Below are 15806 nucleotides of genomic sequence, written 5' to 3' on the forward strand. Positions count from 1 at the left end.
GTGTGCCAGTGGGTGACTTTGAGCACTCTGCTGTGTCATTTTGACCTGGAAGTGACAGGTGGAGCAGCATGTAAGCACCACCCATGCTTGCTAACACAAGTTTCTTTCTTTCTGAGGCTTCAAACGCAGATCCAGAGCTTTGCCTTGGTGTTTGACCAGACTTTTCTTTCAAATATATCCAGTGTACAAGTGAAATGTCACCCTCTAAAACCATATAGTTTAAGCTGTACAGGAATGTCCTAAACTAATGCCTCTGATGGGCACTCACGAAGTTTGTGGTTCCTAGGTCTGGCACCGACTCCATGGCCTATGGCAACTGCGCCCATATGAACCTGAAGGCCAAACAGAAACGAGAAGACTAACTTTTTTGTCGCCATGCACCAGAAATGACTATGCCATGACCGGTCGTAATCAAAAAAGGTCCCACTCCTGTAATAGTCCCTCAGGCAGGACATCTTAGCAATCAAAGCTTTCGGGTAATTTCAAAAACACAGAAAAATACTTTTTCTGTCACACTCGAATTCCAGAGATGGTGTCACTACCTCAAGATCTTGCTCCCAATCTCTATCTGTGCCAATTCAGTGACTGGTACCCTGAATTACAGGTCCATCTGTGACGTCTCAGCAAGGGAGGCCTTGCTGCAAATCTTCGGCACTTTAGCAGCTGCCTCTGATACGCCTTTGGACCCCAAACAACCACAAGGACCTTCAGTTGCATTTCTGCCGGTAGGTCCATCCTCAGCGCCATCTATGCCCTTTGGAACCACATTGGTTGTAGCAGAGACTCCAGTACTTGTTTCGATTCCAGGGCCATCTCCTGCACCAGTCTTCCTTGCATTGATGCAGTTCTGGACAGCGGGTGAGAATATACAGCATATAGTGCTATGTGACTGCACATTGACTTTGCCACGACTGAAGACGCACTATGCACCGACTAATGCACATCTTCTTGGCAACCCCTCTGATTCTAATATCTTGCCCTTACCACGTGGTAGGCCACAGACTCTGCACCATCTTTTTGCCACAGATTCTGAAAATAACAATGATGACGTGGATCATTATGGTCCCTAATAGGAGGAAGACAATTGCTGTGAAGAGCTTCAGGATGCCAGAGGGCTTCACAGTTGCCCTGATACTGGCTTAGTGTCTCCCCCAGGTCCTGGAAAGTTCCTCTTTCTTTGCAGTGATGTGAAGGGCAGCTGAGATGCTAGCTTTGAAATTACTGGCCTTGGAAGTGAAAACTAACGTGTAATCACAAGCCTGGGTGGCTCCAACAGAGCCGCGTTTACAATTTAACGAGGCTCTTACTGACACCCTTCTGGCCACTAGAGCTAAGCCCTGTTCAGGACTGTTTTTAGTAGACAGATTGCCCATTGCCATCACCCTACATCTGGCACAACATCCCAAGCTGGAGAGTCTGATGGTACATGCGTTCACCTGCAGAGTCAATTGTAATACTTTCCCTTCCACTCCTCCAGACTGTTAGTCCAAACAAATAGAGACTTTTGGTAAGAAATTCTTCTCCTCAATGAGCGTAGCTCTGAGATCAGTTAATTCCAGCTGTATCCTTGGCAATTACTCGCATTCTCTTTAGGATAGGGTGGCTTTTCCGTTTTATCAGCTATTCCAGTTGACCGTCTGGCGAATCTCATGCAGGCTGTTCATGATGGCCGAGACGTGGCAAAAATTGTGATCTGCTCAAGACTAGACACAACTGAGTGCCATGGACACCTGTGTTCGCTTCGCTTTGCTATTCCCGGCCTTGATGAGGTCCACAGGATTTTCCAAGGACATCCAGACTTTAATAGACATGCCTTTTGACAGATCTCTCCTGTTTGGGATTAAAGTGGACTAGGTCTTCGAGCGTTTAAAGAGAGCAGAGCAATGGCATGTTCCTTGGGCCTTTCTGCTACCGCAAAGCAATTTTAATAAGAATTTCTACCTCTTGGGGAGTACAGTAGAGACTTTCCTGTCCCTCAGTGCCAGACCCATCCTTTAGCACAACAGGCCTGTGTGGCCAAGGTTGCAATTATCAGAGACCGCAAGGGTAGCAGAGGCAATGTGCCACTCAATTTCTCACCCCTCTGGCCGTTGCAACCGCAAAACCACTTTAAGGTGTCCTTACCATGACACAGCCACCCTGTTGGAGGCAGGATCCAATATTTCCTTAAAGAGTGGCAGACCATCATAAAGACAAGTGCGTCCTACACATTTTCAGTGGGGGCTGTGCTCTTCCATTAGTTTCTGCCCTGTGAATCCTTCCACCACCTTCAGGACAGTTGAGAGAGGGCCATAATCTGGCCTTAGAAGTAGCAACTGGGTGTTATTCCTGCTTCTTCCGAAGAACGACGGAGGCCATCATCCTATCCTAGATCTTCATCTTCTTAAAGCCTTTTTGAGTAAGATCAAATTCAAAATGTTAACCCTATCCCAGACTCTTATGACTGGATGGTGGTGTTGGATCTGCAGGTTGCTTGTTTTCACATCCCTGTTCGGCAGACCCAAAGGTAATGTCTGTGGTTCATGGTGGGTCTGGAGAAGTTTCAGTTTGCAGTGTTCCCATTTGGATTCACCACTGTCACTCTGGTGTTTCCGAAAGTGATGACGGTGGTTGCAGCACATCTACGGAGGTTCGGGGTACCATTCCTCCCCAACATTGATAACTGGCAGTTTAAGGTGAGCTCGCCCCAGGAAGTCGTCGACTACCTCCAGACAATGCCAAACCTAACATCATTGGAGTTCACTATCAATGCCTCAAAGTCACATCTGGCTCTTTCGCAGACTCTCCCTTTCAGCAAAGCCATTGTGGATACAGTACAGTTTCGTGCCTTTCCTCTGAAACAGAGAGTCCAGGACATTCGAGCTATGATCCTTGATGTTTAAGCCGCTGTCCTGGATCTCAGTATGGATACTCTGAGGTTGTTGGCAATGTTGGCATCCTGCTGGTGATGCGTGCCAGATAGGCTTTGAATTGGAACCTCAAATCCCAGTGGGCATAACAGGGAAATATGTCAGACTGTATCCAGATTTCAGAGGAGACAGCAGAAGATCTTCTATGGTGACTGCTAGACTGCGATTAGGTCAGTGGCAGGTCCCTCTCCTTACCCCACCCAGAGCTGCCTGTTGTGTAGGCCATCTGTGAGAGGTGCAGATCAGAGATCTCTCGCAGAGACTCCTCTACACATCAGCTTGTTGGAGTTGAGGGAATTTTGTCTAGCGTTGAAGGCCTTCCTACCCACCACAAAAAGAAGATTGGTGCAGGTGCTCATGGACTTCACCACCGCCATATGGTACTACAGCAAGGGCCATGTGCAGAGAGGCCTTGCACCTCTGGAAGAGGTTGGACTGCCAAGGCATTACTGCGGTGGTGAACCACCTGGCGGGATCTTTAAATGTCTGGGCCACATCTAGCAAATCATGATTGGCAGTTGCACCCAGAGGTAGCACCTACACTCTTCCATCAGTGAGGAAAGCCCTTGCTTGATCTTTCACCACCACTCAAAATGTGCAACGTTAGCACTTCTACATGCTGGAGTTTCCGAAGCATCTCACGCTCGCCTATGCTTTCCTTCAAGAGTGGAGCTCAGGTTTCCTGTATGCCTTCCTATTACTACCTCTCTTGCCCCAAGTTCTAAAGATCAGGAACAAACGGGCCTAAGTCATCCATAAGTGACGTCAGATTGAGCCAGGAGTGTGTTACCCAGAACTCCTGGGCATAAACCTCTGTCCTCCGACCAAGCTGTCATTTCGGGAGGATCTTCTGTCGCAGCAGGACCTGGTATTGCACCTGGCCTGTACACTTTGCATCTCATGCTCGGAGATTGAGCAGCAACGGTTGACCTCCTATCTGCACCCTCAGGTCATTGATGTCATTGTGGCGGTGAGTTGTCCCTCCACTAAACCAGTACACACCAGCTGGTAGGATAAATGTGTGCAGCACCCACTATATTGATCCTTTATCTGCAAAGTTGTCTGAAGTTTCTCTTTGCTCTGTCACTGTTAAGGGCTTTTTTCGGCTCAGCAAATAAGGGTATAGCATGCAAAAGCAGATAATGATGACTTGTTTTCTGCATAAAGTTCTGGCAGCAATTGGCGAAGAAGCAGCATTAAGAGGGCTTATGGGCTCATTTCATCAGAGCTAGGGCTGCTACAACTGCACTAGCATGCAGAGTACCCAACCAGGACATTTAGCAGGCATTTACCTGGGCATCTGTGCATGTTCACAAAGCACTACTGCCTTGACAGCCAGAACCATCGCGAATGGCATTTTATCTGCTTGTTCCTGCAGGACATTTTGGTTTAAACCAGTTCACAAACTCACCACCTAGGGAGGTACTGCTATGGTATCTATTCACAAGGTGAAGAATCTCTGGCTAGAAGTAAACATCAGAAGAACAAGTTGCTAACCTTTAGTAGCAATCTTTCTTGTGGCCACTCTTGCTAACCTCACATTCCTCAGTGACCCTCAGGTCTTCCTCTTGTTTATTGGCCTCTTTTTCCTTATATAAAGGCCCAATCTAGATATCTGCATGCTTGTCATGCCAATCTGCTGCTAGGCTGCTTGAACTCTCGGATACAGAGCCTAAGAAAGCAACTTATATCAGTGTGCATTCATGGTGTTGATATATGTGGCGCAGCTCTGCTTGCAGAAAAACTGCGCTATTAGTTTCCAGATCCATTCTGATGTCTGTAAATTATTCAAGAGGTGCATAATTAGCTGTTAGTGTCCACTGGAAAGATGGTTACCAAAGGTAAGTAACTTGTTCTTAAAGCATCCATATTTGTAGAAGTTGCAAAACAAGTTGGAGCTTTATAGTATGTATGAAATTTGTAATTTGTCACTTTTTCCTTTAGGCGCTGAAAGTATTAAGGACATCTGAGTTTATGCCCTATGTAGTATTTATTGCTGCTCCAGAACTGGAGACTCTGCGTGCCATGCATAAAGCTGTTGTTGATGCTGGGATCACAACCAAACTTTTAACGGTAAGCAACTTTTATGAACGGAGTGTTCGAGGCATATGGGCTGCAGATCACACACACTAGTGTATAGATCGCCGTCTGGTGGTGGGCCCGGAAGATTACACTTTGTTGTTGTCCTGGAAGAGTCTTTGTATGGTAGATGACTCCTGCTCTGGAGCATAGTGCGCATGGGCATCGACTCCATCTTCAGATTGTTTTTTTTTCCGCCATCGGGCTCGGATGTGTTTGTCGCTCTGTCCCATTACCGATCTCCTTTCGACGCCCATTCCTTGATTTCTACCGTCGGTATGGTTTAGGTTGCGATTTCTTTCATACTTGCTTCGAAAAAGACTGCGCTTCTCGATTCCAGCGATCGTCAGGGCCGTTGGACCCAACTGCGCCATTTGGCCTGCGGCTCATGGAAAGAACACCCTTTGAGAAGTGCCCTCAGTGAGGGCACAAATTTCCCCACACTGATCTACATGAGGTGTGCAATCTGTGCTTGTCTCCAAAGCACGAGAGCCGAGATTGCCAGGCCTGCGCTTCGTTCCGGTCCAAGAAAACTATCAGGTACTCTTGAGCGCGAGGAGTCATGGCACAATCCTCTTCATCAGCACCATACATCATCGTTGAAGAGACTCCAGTCGATCTAGAGTCCGAACAAGAACAGCAGGACGACGTTGTCGTTTCCGGAGAAGAGGAATTGGCTTCCGGAGACAAAGAGCAAGCAGACGAAGACAATCCCCTTCCAGCTGGTCAACAGGTCAAATGTCGACCCTGTTCACACACCCCATACCCGGCCAGGCTTCGGTTCCACCTCCACCTCCACCTCCGGGTCCAGGTGCACACCGATCACAAACTTCTGACGTCCCGCCTTCCGCCTCAGCAACGAAGACTACCAAAAAGCCTCTAGGCGACTCTGGTTTGAGTCAGCCTGTCGGTCCCTAGAAACAAGAAGTCCTTAAACCAAAACTAACTCCGGCACCGAAGCAAACCTTGGTACCCTAATCGGTCGAACCGAACCCAACTCCAGTACCGAAACAAGTCGAAACAAAGTCCACTTCGGCACCAAAACACACTTAGGCACCTAAAGATGTCGACCCGAAACGAGCTTCGGAATCAAAAACTCCGGATCAGAAAACATCGATCTGAATAAAAAACACCAGCCGAAGAAAGCTTCTGACGTCAAGTCTTCGGAACCGAAACCAAAATCTGCTCCAAAGACTGCAATAGACACTGCTTAACCTTCTAAACAACTCGGCCCCAAGCAAGAAAAGTCAGTACCGAAGAAGGATGCTTCCACAGAAGAGCTTTTCCGTCCAGATCCAAAACAAAATACTTCTTATTCATCCAAAGACTGGACATGTCATTACTGCGCCTGCTAAAAGGAAGCAGGACCCTCCCATCACACCTCCAATCCCTCTCTAAAAGCATGCTTAGACTTCTCCTATAAGGGTACCTTCACCACCTCCAAAAGAACCAGACCTCGACATTTCCCCTGCACATTCACCATTCATCCCACAGAGCCATGCACCAGCATATGATGATGATGAGTATGATTACTCAGGGGGAGATAGAGGATGACCTACCACTAGATGACCCAGATAATATTCCTGGACCATCATATGATCCTTGGGAAAATTATAATGCACCAGATGCCCCAAATCTGCCACAAGATGACGCATACCCTTCTAGGCCATCTCCTCCAGATGACACTTTAGGGTTTACACAACTCATTCATAGAGCAGCAACCTTTTATGCGGTCGATCTACACACTGATCCAGTAGAGGATGACTTCCTTATGGACACATTATTACCATCACATAAAACCACAATCATTTTACCAATGCTTAAAGGGGTGGTAAAGCACGCACCTGTCGGAGGGAGATTACAACAGTTCCTACCTGTCTGGAACTCCACCACAACAGACAAGTGGGTGAGACAAATAGTTCAGTCAGGTTATTGCATGGAGCTCACTTCCACTCCTCTAACCATACCACCCAGACAGCGTCCCATGTCACAAGAGCATCTCACACTCCTAAAACAAGAAGTTGTCACTCTACTGCAGGGAAATTGCAATAGAACCAGTTCCAGTACACCATCAAAACACAGGAGTTTACTCCCTATATTTCCTTACTCCCAAAAGGGACGGCTCCCTCAAACCTATACTAGACCTGAGGCCCCTACATTTTTACATACAGTACGACCACTTCCATATGGTCACATTACAGCAGGTCCTTCCTCTGTTAAAACAAGGAGACTTCCTTGCTACCCTAGATCTCAAAGACGCCTACTTCCACATTCCCATCCACCAAGCTCACAGAAAGTACCTTCGGTTTGTACTGGACGGTAAGCAATATCAGTTCAAAGTCCTCCCTTTCGGAGTGACTACAGCACCTCGAGTTTTCACAAAGTGTCTCGCAGTAGTAGCAGCACACTTGTGGAGGGAAAACATCCATGTCTTCCTATATCTCGACGATTGGCTAATAGAAGCCAAGTCATACCACCAGTGCATGCAGCACACACACCAGACCATTCACCTGTTACACAAACTCGGGTTCACTATAAACCAAACAAAGTCACATCTCCAACCATCCCTGTCTCAACAGTATCTAGGTGCCACAATAGATACCTCCAAAGCACTTGCATCCCCCAATCCACCAAGAATACAAAGTATGCAAGCTCTTATACAAAAATTCCAACCGCAACACTCCCTACCAGCTAGAGTGTTCATGCAACTAATTGGAATGATGGCGTCTTGCATCTTCGTAGTACCGCACGGAAAACTCCAAATGCGCCCCCTGCAAGAGTGCTTAGCAAGCCAATGGAAGCAGGCTCAAGGTCAATTAACAGATCTGGTGGTGGTGGACGGCTGGACCTATCGCTCTCTGCAATGGTGGAGCACCAAAAACCTTTCCAAAGTACGGCCGTTCATATAGCCAGTTCCACAGGTGGTGCTAACCACGGATTTGCCCCTCACTGGCAGGGTAGCTCATTTGGCAGAGCACACAGCACAGGGCAGGTGGACGCCACAGCAAAAGCTACTCCACATAAACCATCTGGAGTTGTTAGCCATTTTTCTAGCTCTAAAGTGATTTCAACATTACCTATCAAGCAGGTGGGCCATTCCTCAAAAAATCATCCTATTAGCAGAACATCTACCGGGAGTTCACAATCAGCTGCGGATCTGTTAAGTCGTCAGAGCCAACAGATTCACGAGTGGGAACTTCATCCTCAAGTTCTTCAATCTTTCTTTCAACAGTTGGGACAGCCAGAAATAGAACTGTTCGCCACACACCTCAACTCCAAATGCCCAAGCTTCGCCGCCAGGTATTCACACCCATTGTCCAAAGGCAATGCGATAGGGATGAGTTGGTCAGACAGATTTGCATACGCTTTTCCGCCTCTCCCACTCATTCCGTTAGTGGTGCGCAAGTTACAGCAACACTCCCAACATTGATTCTCATTGCACCAACGTGGGCAATGCAACCGTGGTACACCACACTACTAGAACTCTCAGTGGTAACACATCACAAACTAAAACTCTCTCCACACCTGCTAACACAGAACCATGGGGAGATCATGCATCCAGACCCCATGCAGCTCAACCTAGCGATTTGGCTCCTGAGGTCTTAGCATTTAGATATCTCAATCTCCCGCCTGATTGCATGAACGTTATAGAAGAAGCCAGACGTCCCACCACTAGGGCATGCTATGCAGCCAAGTAGAAAAGGTTTGTTATGTATTGCACCAATAACAACATTAACCCACTAGATGTTTCCATCTAAAACATCATATGCTACTTGCTCCATCTACAAAGATGCAGTTTAGCATACTCCTCAATCAGGTTACATCTTGCTGCTATAGCAGCTTACCTTCAAAACGGACAGCATCTGTCATTATTCAGAGTTCCTGCCATCAAAGCCTTCATGGAAGGCCTCAAAAGAATAATTCCTCCCAGGGTACCAACCTCCCCTGTATGTAATCTAAACATTGTTCTCACTATGCTTATGGGTCCTTGAACCCTTGCATAAGTGTGACTTAAAATTTCTGTAATGGAAAGTTGTTTTTTTAACTGCTAATACTTCACTCAGAAGAGTAAGTTAGATCCAGGCATTAACAATTCAAGAACCATTCTTGCAAATCCATCACAACAAAGTGGTTCTAAAGACAAATCCCAAATTCGTTCCAAAAGTAATTTCACCATTCCATCTCAATCAGTCTATTTAGTTGCCAATATTCTTCTCCCAACCGCAAACAGTTACTGAAAGAGCTCTACATACATTAGATGTCAAAAGAGCTTTCCTCTACTATATTGATAGGACAAAGCCATTTCGTAAAACAAAACAGCTTTTTTTGTCCTTTTCTCCTCCACATAAAGGTAATCCCATCTTAAAAACTGGGATTGCAAGGTAGATTGTTAAATGCATTCAAATTTGCTACCAGAAAGCAAAACTCACTCTATCCATTCCCCCTAGGGCTCATTCCACCCGTAAACTAGGGGCATTTATGGCATTTTAGGGAACATTCCCTTAGATGATGTCTGCAAAGCAGCTACATGGTCTACACCGCACACATTCACAAAGCACTACTGTGTAGATGTGCAAGCAAAACAACAAGCTATTGTGGCAATTGCAACAGTCCTGTGCACACCTAAAAATCAAATTTGAACAGTATGTGTTCGTATTCAACACAAGACAACATTCACTGTAGTTTTCTTGGTTCCTTTAATGTGTAGGCACAAAGCACAGCCAGCTGACAAGTGTTTTGTCAGAGAAACAGTGGTATCCGACTCTTCAGGGCCAAAGTCTCGGTGCACGGTATGTATAATCCCTGCACCGGTGATAATTCCAACCGGGTCGGGTTGCAATGAGAATACCGCAGTAGTCAGGTATAATTATTCAGGCATGTATTCAAAAACTGTATGCGCGACATAACTTCTGTAGCATCTACATACAGTTTTTGAATTTGTGCCTGAATAATTATACCTGACCAATGACCGCCGTAGACTTTGCAGAGCGCCACTTTTCCTCTACACTAAAACCCTAGCTCGTAGAAATCATAACAAGCTAGTGTGGGCCAGGCTGAACTCAAAACACTATTCCAAATCACTGCAACCGATACTGGTACTCGCCGCTAAGGGAGAGAACTGCTATGCAATCAATGCAGTAGTGTGTGATCTGCTGCCCATATGCCTCAAACGGAAAATGCCAGTATGCATCTGTTCTTAGCATGTAGGGCTGCAGATTCACACACGCCCGCCCACCTCCTCGGCTACCTTTATCTGTTCCAGTAATATCTTAATTATGGCCACTATACCTGGACATCTCTTTCTGTTCTCACACAACTCCATCATTTTCCCTCATCCGAAGATGGAGTCGATGCCCATGCGCACTATGCTCCAGAGGAGGAGTCACCTACCATACAAAGACTCTTCCAGGACAACAACAAAGTTTAATCACCCGGGCCCACCACCAGATGGCGATCTATGCACTAGTGTGTGAATCTGCAGCCCTACATGCCAAGAACAGATGCATACTGGTAAGTAGCATTTTCCTTCTTTCTCTTATTTGTTTTTTATTAACTCTTGCCTTTAAATATTGAATCTGCCATATCTCTGTATTTTGATAAATACTTGAATTTGTCACCTTTTGAATTCCCTCAGGCACCATATTGGGCCTGGAAATGCTGTCCCTGCAACAGCTCCCACCTGCCAGAGTTGGTGCCCTCAGACTCTTCAGCTGCCTCGCCCCAACTTTATAAATGACTATGCAGAGCCCTATATGGCTCCGCATCCCCCCCAAATCCCACCTTTTGCGCGACCATACCTGTTCCTTTTATTCGCTTCCAGAGCTCCACTCCAAAAATATGTTAGCAGTTTTCACAAATTCTCTAAACGTTCTAACCTCAGTATGCTGAAGGGAAATGTTTGTGCCATGCCCGCAGAAAACAGATGTTGGTCATAGATCTGTACAACATCTGCCATTGGTGCCTGTGTCGTAGAAAGTAGATCTTTTGCTCCCATGCACCTTCCTTCATGATGCTGACTCTGTCCTCGATTCTCTTTGTTCTAGACCCTGGAAGGTTGACTGGTGTTCTTGCATTTGCAGGACATTTATTTCCAAGTAAATTGCTGCAGTCCCACAGGTGCTTCTTCCAGTTCGTGTTCGTGTTGGAGCTGTATCAGGTTATCGTCCTGGCCTTTGGCCTCACCCTGGCCACCCAGGTGTTCTTTAAGGTGATGGCGGTGGTTGTGGCCCTTCTTTGCAGGCTAGGGGTACATATATTCCCATCCCTTTGACAACTGGCTGTTGAAGGTGGCTTTGCCACAGTGCGTCACGGAACACCTACATACTACTGTCTCCTTGCTATCCTAACTGGGGTTCTCAGTCAACAACCTGAAATCTTATCTGGAGCCAGTGCAGAGGATTCCTTTACAAGGGATGTTTTAGACACAGTGGCTTTTAGAGCATTTCCGACAGCTCTGCAAGTTCAAGATATTCTGATGGATACATCTGCCAGTGGATTCCTCACCTTATGAATATCCCCAGCGCCTGCATTCTGCATGAACATTTTCCTAGCTCTCCACGCCGACGAGGTCGTCACAATGCCATGGCTCCGCATGACATCACTGGAGCCATACGAGGACCACGTCGGCGTGATGGTGTCAGTTCCCCTTTTTCCGCGCTGTTGACGCGAACGGTTTTTCTGAGACTCCATACTTTCTGCTTGATACTTTGTATTTTGGATCGTTTCTTTCTGTGGTTTTGCCATGTCTGTTCTGAGGAAGTCGGGTTTCAAGCCCTGTAAGGAGTTCGGGAGTCATACCCTCGAGGACCTCTACCCCCAAGAGGACTGTCTGTGGTGTTTATCATCAGATCACGACGTTGAGGGCTGTTCTTGTTGTAGAAAAATTAAACCGAAGGCCTTGAAAGATTAGGAAGCCAAGTTGTACATGGCTATGGTGAGAAAAGAAAAAAGGGGTCGAAAACGTTTGAAGTCGAGGTAGACGACTTCACATGACTCGAAGAGGAAGCACAAGAAGAAGAAGAGCCATGGATCTCGGCGCCGTTCGTCGAAGGCTGTGGTTTCGAGGTCGCCTTCTCCGGCACATCGACGTCATGAAAAGGACTTAGTCTCTCCTTCACCTTCAGTGTCTCCTCAAGCCACTCCGATCCATTCTCCTTCGTACAAGGGGACTCCGGCGCAATCACCGATGCCAAGATTTTCTCCGACTCCGGAAGGTTTGTCAAATCCGGCTGATGCTGAGGTTCCTTCAGCTCCTTCGGCTCTGCTTGTGGCCCCGGCCGTTCCAACTCCGGAGGTGCCTTGATTGGATCTCGAACTGGCCCAGTATCCACAATTTCCGGCGCCGGGTTCGGATCCATCGCATTTTTTAATGCGATGTATGGCGTGTTTGCCAAGGCCACGTACCCTTATGGTGCACCTTTGGGTCCCATGGGTCCTCTGGCATTTAATTTGGGTGTGCCTCCCCAATATCCTCAGGCACCCTTCGTGCCATTCATGCCGACAACGCTGTCATGGCAGTTTCCGGCTCCAGGGATGACTCCGCCGTATTTGCAGTCCCCTGCTCCATCCCGTGAACCGTCTTCTTGGATTTGTTCTGCACCGGTTGCTACTGTGGATCTTCCTTTGATACCATTCCAGGAGCCATCAACGCCACGTGTGGCGCCGCCGACTAGAGATGTGCTCGAGGAGAGAAGTGCAGAGGTTGATAGAGGAGGAGCAGTAGCAGGCTGAAGAGATGGAGGAAGGTGAAATTTATGATACTGAGGATATGTTTGAGGGTTTGTGTGAGGCAAGTGGACTTGACACCTCCCCGGAGTGGGACTTGCTTCACAGAAGGCTTCCCCCTCAAAGGAGGTTGCACCTTACCATACGGTGATAAGGAAGGTTGCGGAGCTCTTGGATCTTCAGCTCCCTATGGCTGAGTATAAACCTAGTTTGCTCACAGAGGTGCTTCATTCTCCGTCCTCTGTGGTTGAGCCACATTTGCTGTTCAACGATGCCTTGACTGAACCAATCCTCGATGTGTGGCGCAATCCTCTTTCTGCTCCTGCAGTTTCAAGCTCGGTGTCCAGACGGTACAGGCCTGCTCCAGGGGATCCTGTGTTCCTTTTGTCTCATCCTTCTCCTGAGAGTTTGGTGGTGCAGGCTTCCTGTTCTAAGCAGTCCACTGGCGCCTTTCCGCAGGATCCTTGGGACAGGGATTAAAAGAAGTTGGAACAATCTGCAAAGAAGGTCTTCTGATCGGCGAGTATTGCTTTGAAGTTGACCAATGCTTCCTGTTTGTTGGTTAGATATGTACAAAATACAGTGGGTTATAGTAATCCCTCAACAGGGATGAACCGCCCCCCAAGTTCGTGAAACAAATCTATATCTTCATAGTTATTAGTGTTACTGTAGTTAACAATATGGGGTGCTAGATACACTAATTGCACTGATTACCCACAGTGCTGCTGGCAGGTCAAAACCACCAGGCTTTTATCTATTGCTAGGAATTTGCTATTAGAAAATAAAGAAGACAAATTGACGTCCAGTGTGGAGAATCTATGATAACACAGCGCCGTAGTCATTTAAGAGTTGTTTATTTGTATCACCAGTATAATTGTATTTATTTATACTCAATATTTTGGATGAAGAGTACCAAATGTGACTGGATTAGGGAGTCTTACTACTTACTAATCAGTTTTTCATGTTGGGTAGATACATTCATGCCCTAATGGACTCTGCCAAACAACTCCTTCCAAAATTGTCTGAGGAAGATCGGGGAAATTTCAGTGAGGTACTGGCAGACTCACAGGCTGCGGCTCGCCAAGTCATCCAGTCTGGCCTGGACACAGCAGATTCGGTGGCCAGGGTGATGGGTTCATCCATTGGAATGAGAAGGCATGCATGGTTAAGGTCTTCTGGGTTTTTTCCTGATGTACAGGCTGCCCTTCTCGCTCTACCTTTCATGGGGTCTAGAATTTTTGGAGAGAAAGCTGATTCTGCTCTGCAAAGGTTCACAGACAGTAAGGCCACAGCGAAATCCTTGGGTCTGCAGACTCAGGCAAAGGGTTATGGCTATAGAAGATACCGTGGCTTTGGAAAGTCTTCCTTTCGTGGTTTCCGTCAGCAACAGCAACAAAACCCTTTGTACAAGTCCTATAGGGGTAAAGGCAGAGGTCGCCTTGGTGGAGCGGTCGTCGGCCTTCTTCCTCCTCCTCCTCTACCTCCCCAACTCCTCCTGGTAATGCAGGAAAGCAATCCTAGATCTGCCATCCTGGATCATGCAGGTCCTGTGGGAGGCCGGCTTACCCATTTTCTACAGGATTGGAAATTGATCACTTCGGACCTTTTGGTTTTAGATCTGGTAGAAAATGGGTACGCCCTTTCCTTGAGGGAATTCCCTCCTCCTTACCCTCCTTGCCAAGGGTTTTGCACGGAGGATCATTTACTTCTTCAGAAGGAGGTTCTTAAAGCAATAGAGATAGAGATAGATGGAGATAGAGGTGGTTCCTGAGCAGGAAAGTGGTCAGGGATGCCACTGGAGGTATTTCCTGATTCCCAAGAAGGATGGCAGGTTATGACCTATCCTGGATCTCATAATTTTGAATCTGTTTGTCAAGCAGGAGAGGTTCAAGATGCTCACCCTAGCGCAGGTTCTTCAGGCGCTGCAGCAAGAGGACTGGATGGTGTCCATCGACCTGCAGGATGCATATTTTCACATCCCAATCATGAACTCATACAGGAATTATCTCCGCTTTACGGTTGGTTCGCAACATTACCAGTTTGCCGTCCTTCCGTTTGGTCTTACTACTGCACCTGGAGTCTTCACCAAAGTGAAGGCGGTGGTGGCTGCCCATCTCAAGAAGTCGGGGATCCCGGTTTTCCCCTACCTGGACGACTGGCTACTGAAGGCAGTCGCCAGAGATGGTGTGTCGTCATCTTCAGGTAACAACCCAGTTGTTGTTCAAATTGGGTTTTTCGATAAATGTGCCCAAATCTCACTTGGTGCCCTCTCATCGCAACCTGTTTATAGGGGCAGTACTGGGTACCACTGTGTGTCCAGCTTTTCCGCCTCCGCAAAGGGTTCTCAACATTCAGGAAATGATTCCCTTGTTTCACAATGGAACGGTTGTTCCAGTTCTGAAGGTCCTTCGCCTGCTCAGTCTGTTCGCATCTTGCAATCTGTTGGTCAACCATGCACGCAGGCACATGATGGCGCTCCAGTGGTGTCTCCGTAGGCAGTGGTATCAGCACAACGGAGATCTCAGGGAGTCCGTCAGGATCTCCAGAGAAGCTGCAGCGGATCTTTCTTGGTGGAGGTCAATCTGTCTCAAAGAAAGCCCTTTCATCTTCCCCCATCGGTGGCCACAGTGATAACAGATGCCTCTACCCTAGGGTAGGGGAAACCGGAGATCAAGGGTCTTTGGTCTTCAAGGAAAGATTGCTTCACATCAATCTTCTGTAATTGCGGGCGATACGTTTGGCGCTCAAGGCCTTTCTCCCTTCCCGGTCAATCGGTTAAAGTCCTTACGGACAACACTGCCGCAATGTGGTACGCCAACAAGCAGGGAGGAGTAGGGTCGTACCATCTCTGCAGAGAGGCGTACGGCTTTGGTCCTGGGCTCAGGACCATCGGACTTGTTTGATGGCAAATCATCTGGCCGGGGTGCTGAACGTGCGTGCGGACACTGTCGGCAGTTCTCCGCCGAGTGGAGGCTTCATCCGGAGGTAGTTCGACACATCCTCCGGACTTCGGGGACTCCTCGGGTGGACCTGTTTGTCAGTCTAGAGAACGCGCACTGCCTGTAATTCTGCAGTCTCCAGATTCCGATGCAG

At 47.5% G+C, this 15806-nt stretch overlaps 1 protein-coding gene across 2 annotated transcripts in view; it reads left to right on the forward strand.

Annotated features, from left to right (window-relative positions):
• PALS2 (protein associated with LIN7 2, MAGUK p55 family member) overlaps window positions 1-15806 on the forward strand; it is an 811509-nt gene that overhangs the window by 727535 nt on the left and 68168 nt on the right. For both annotated transcript variants that reach the window (XM_078663456.1, XM_078663457.1), the window contains exon 12: window positions 4854-4982. In XM_078663456.1, coding sequence (XP_078519582.1) covers window positions 4854-4982 — 129 coding nt within the window. The remainder of the gene's footprint in view (window positions 1-4853; window positions 4983-15806) is intronic.

This window comes from Lissotriton helveticus, chromosome 10 (genome assembly GCF_964261635.1).
Source record: "Lissotriton helveticus chromosome 10, aLisHel1.1, whole genome shotgun sequence".
NCBI lineage: Eukaryota > Metazoa > Chordata > Amphibia > Caudata > Salamandridae > Lissotriton > Lissotriton helveticus.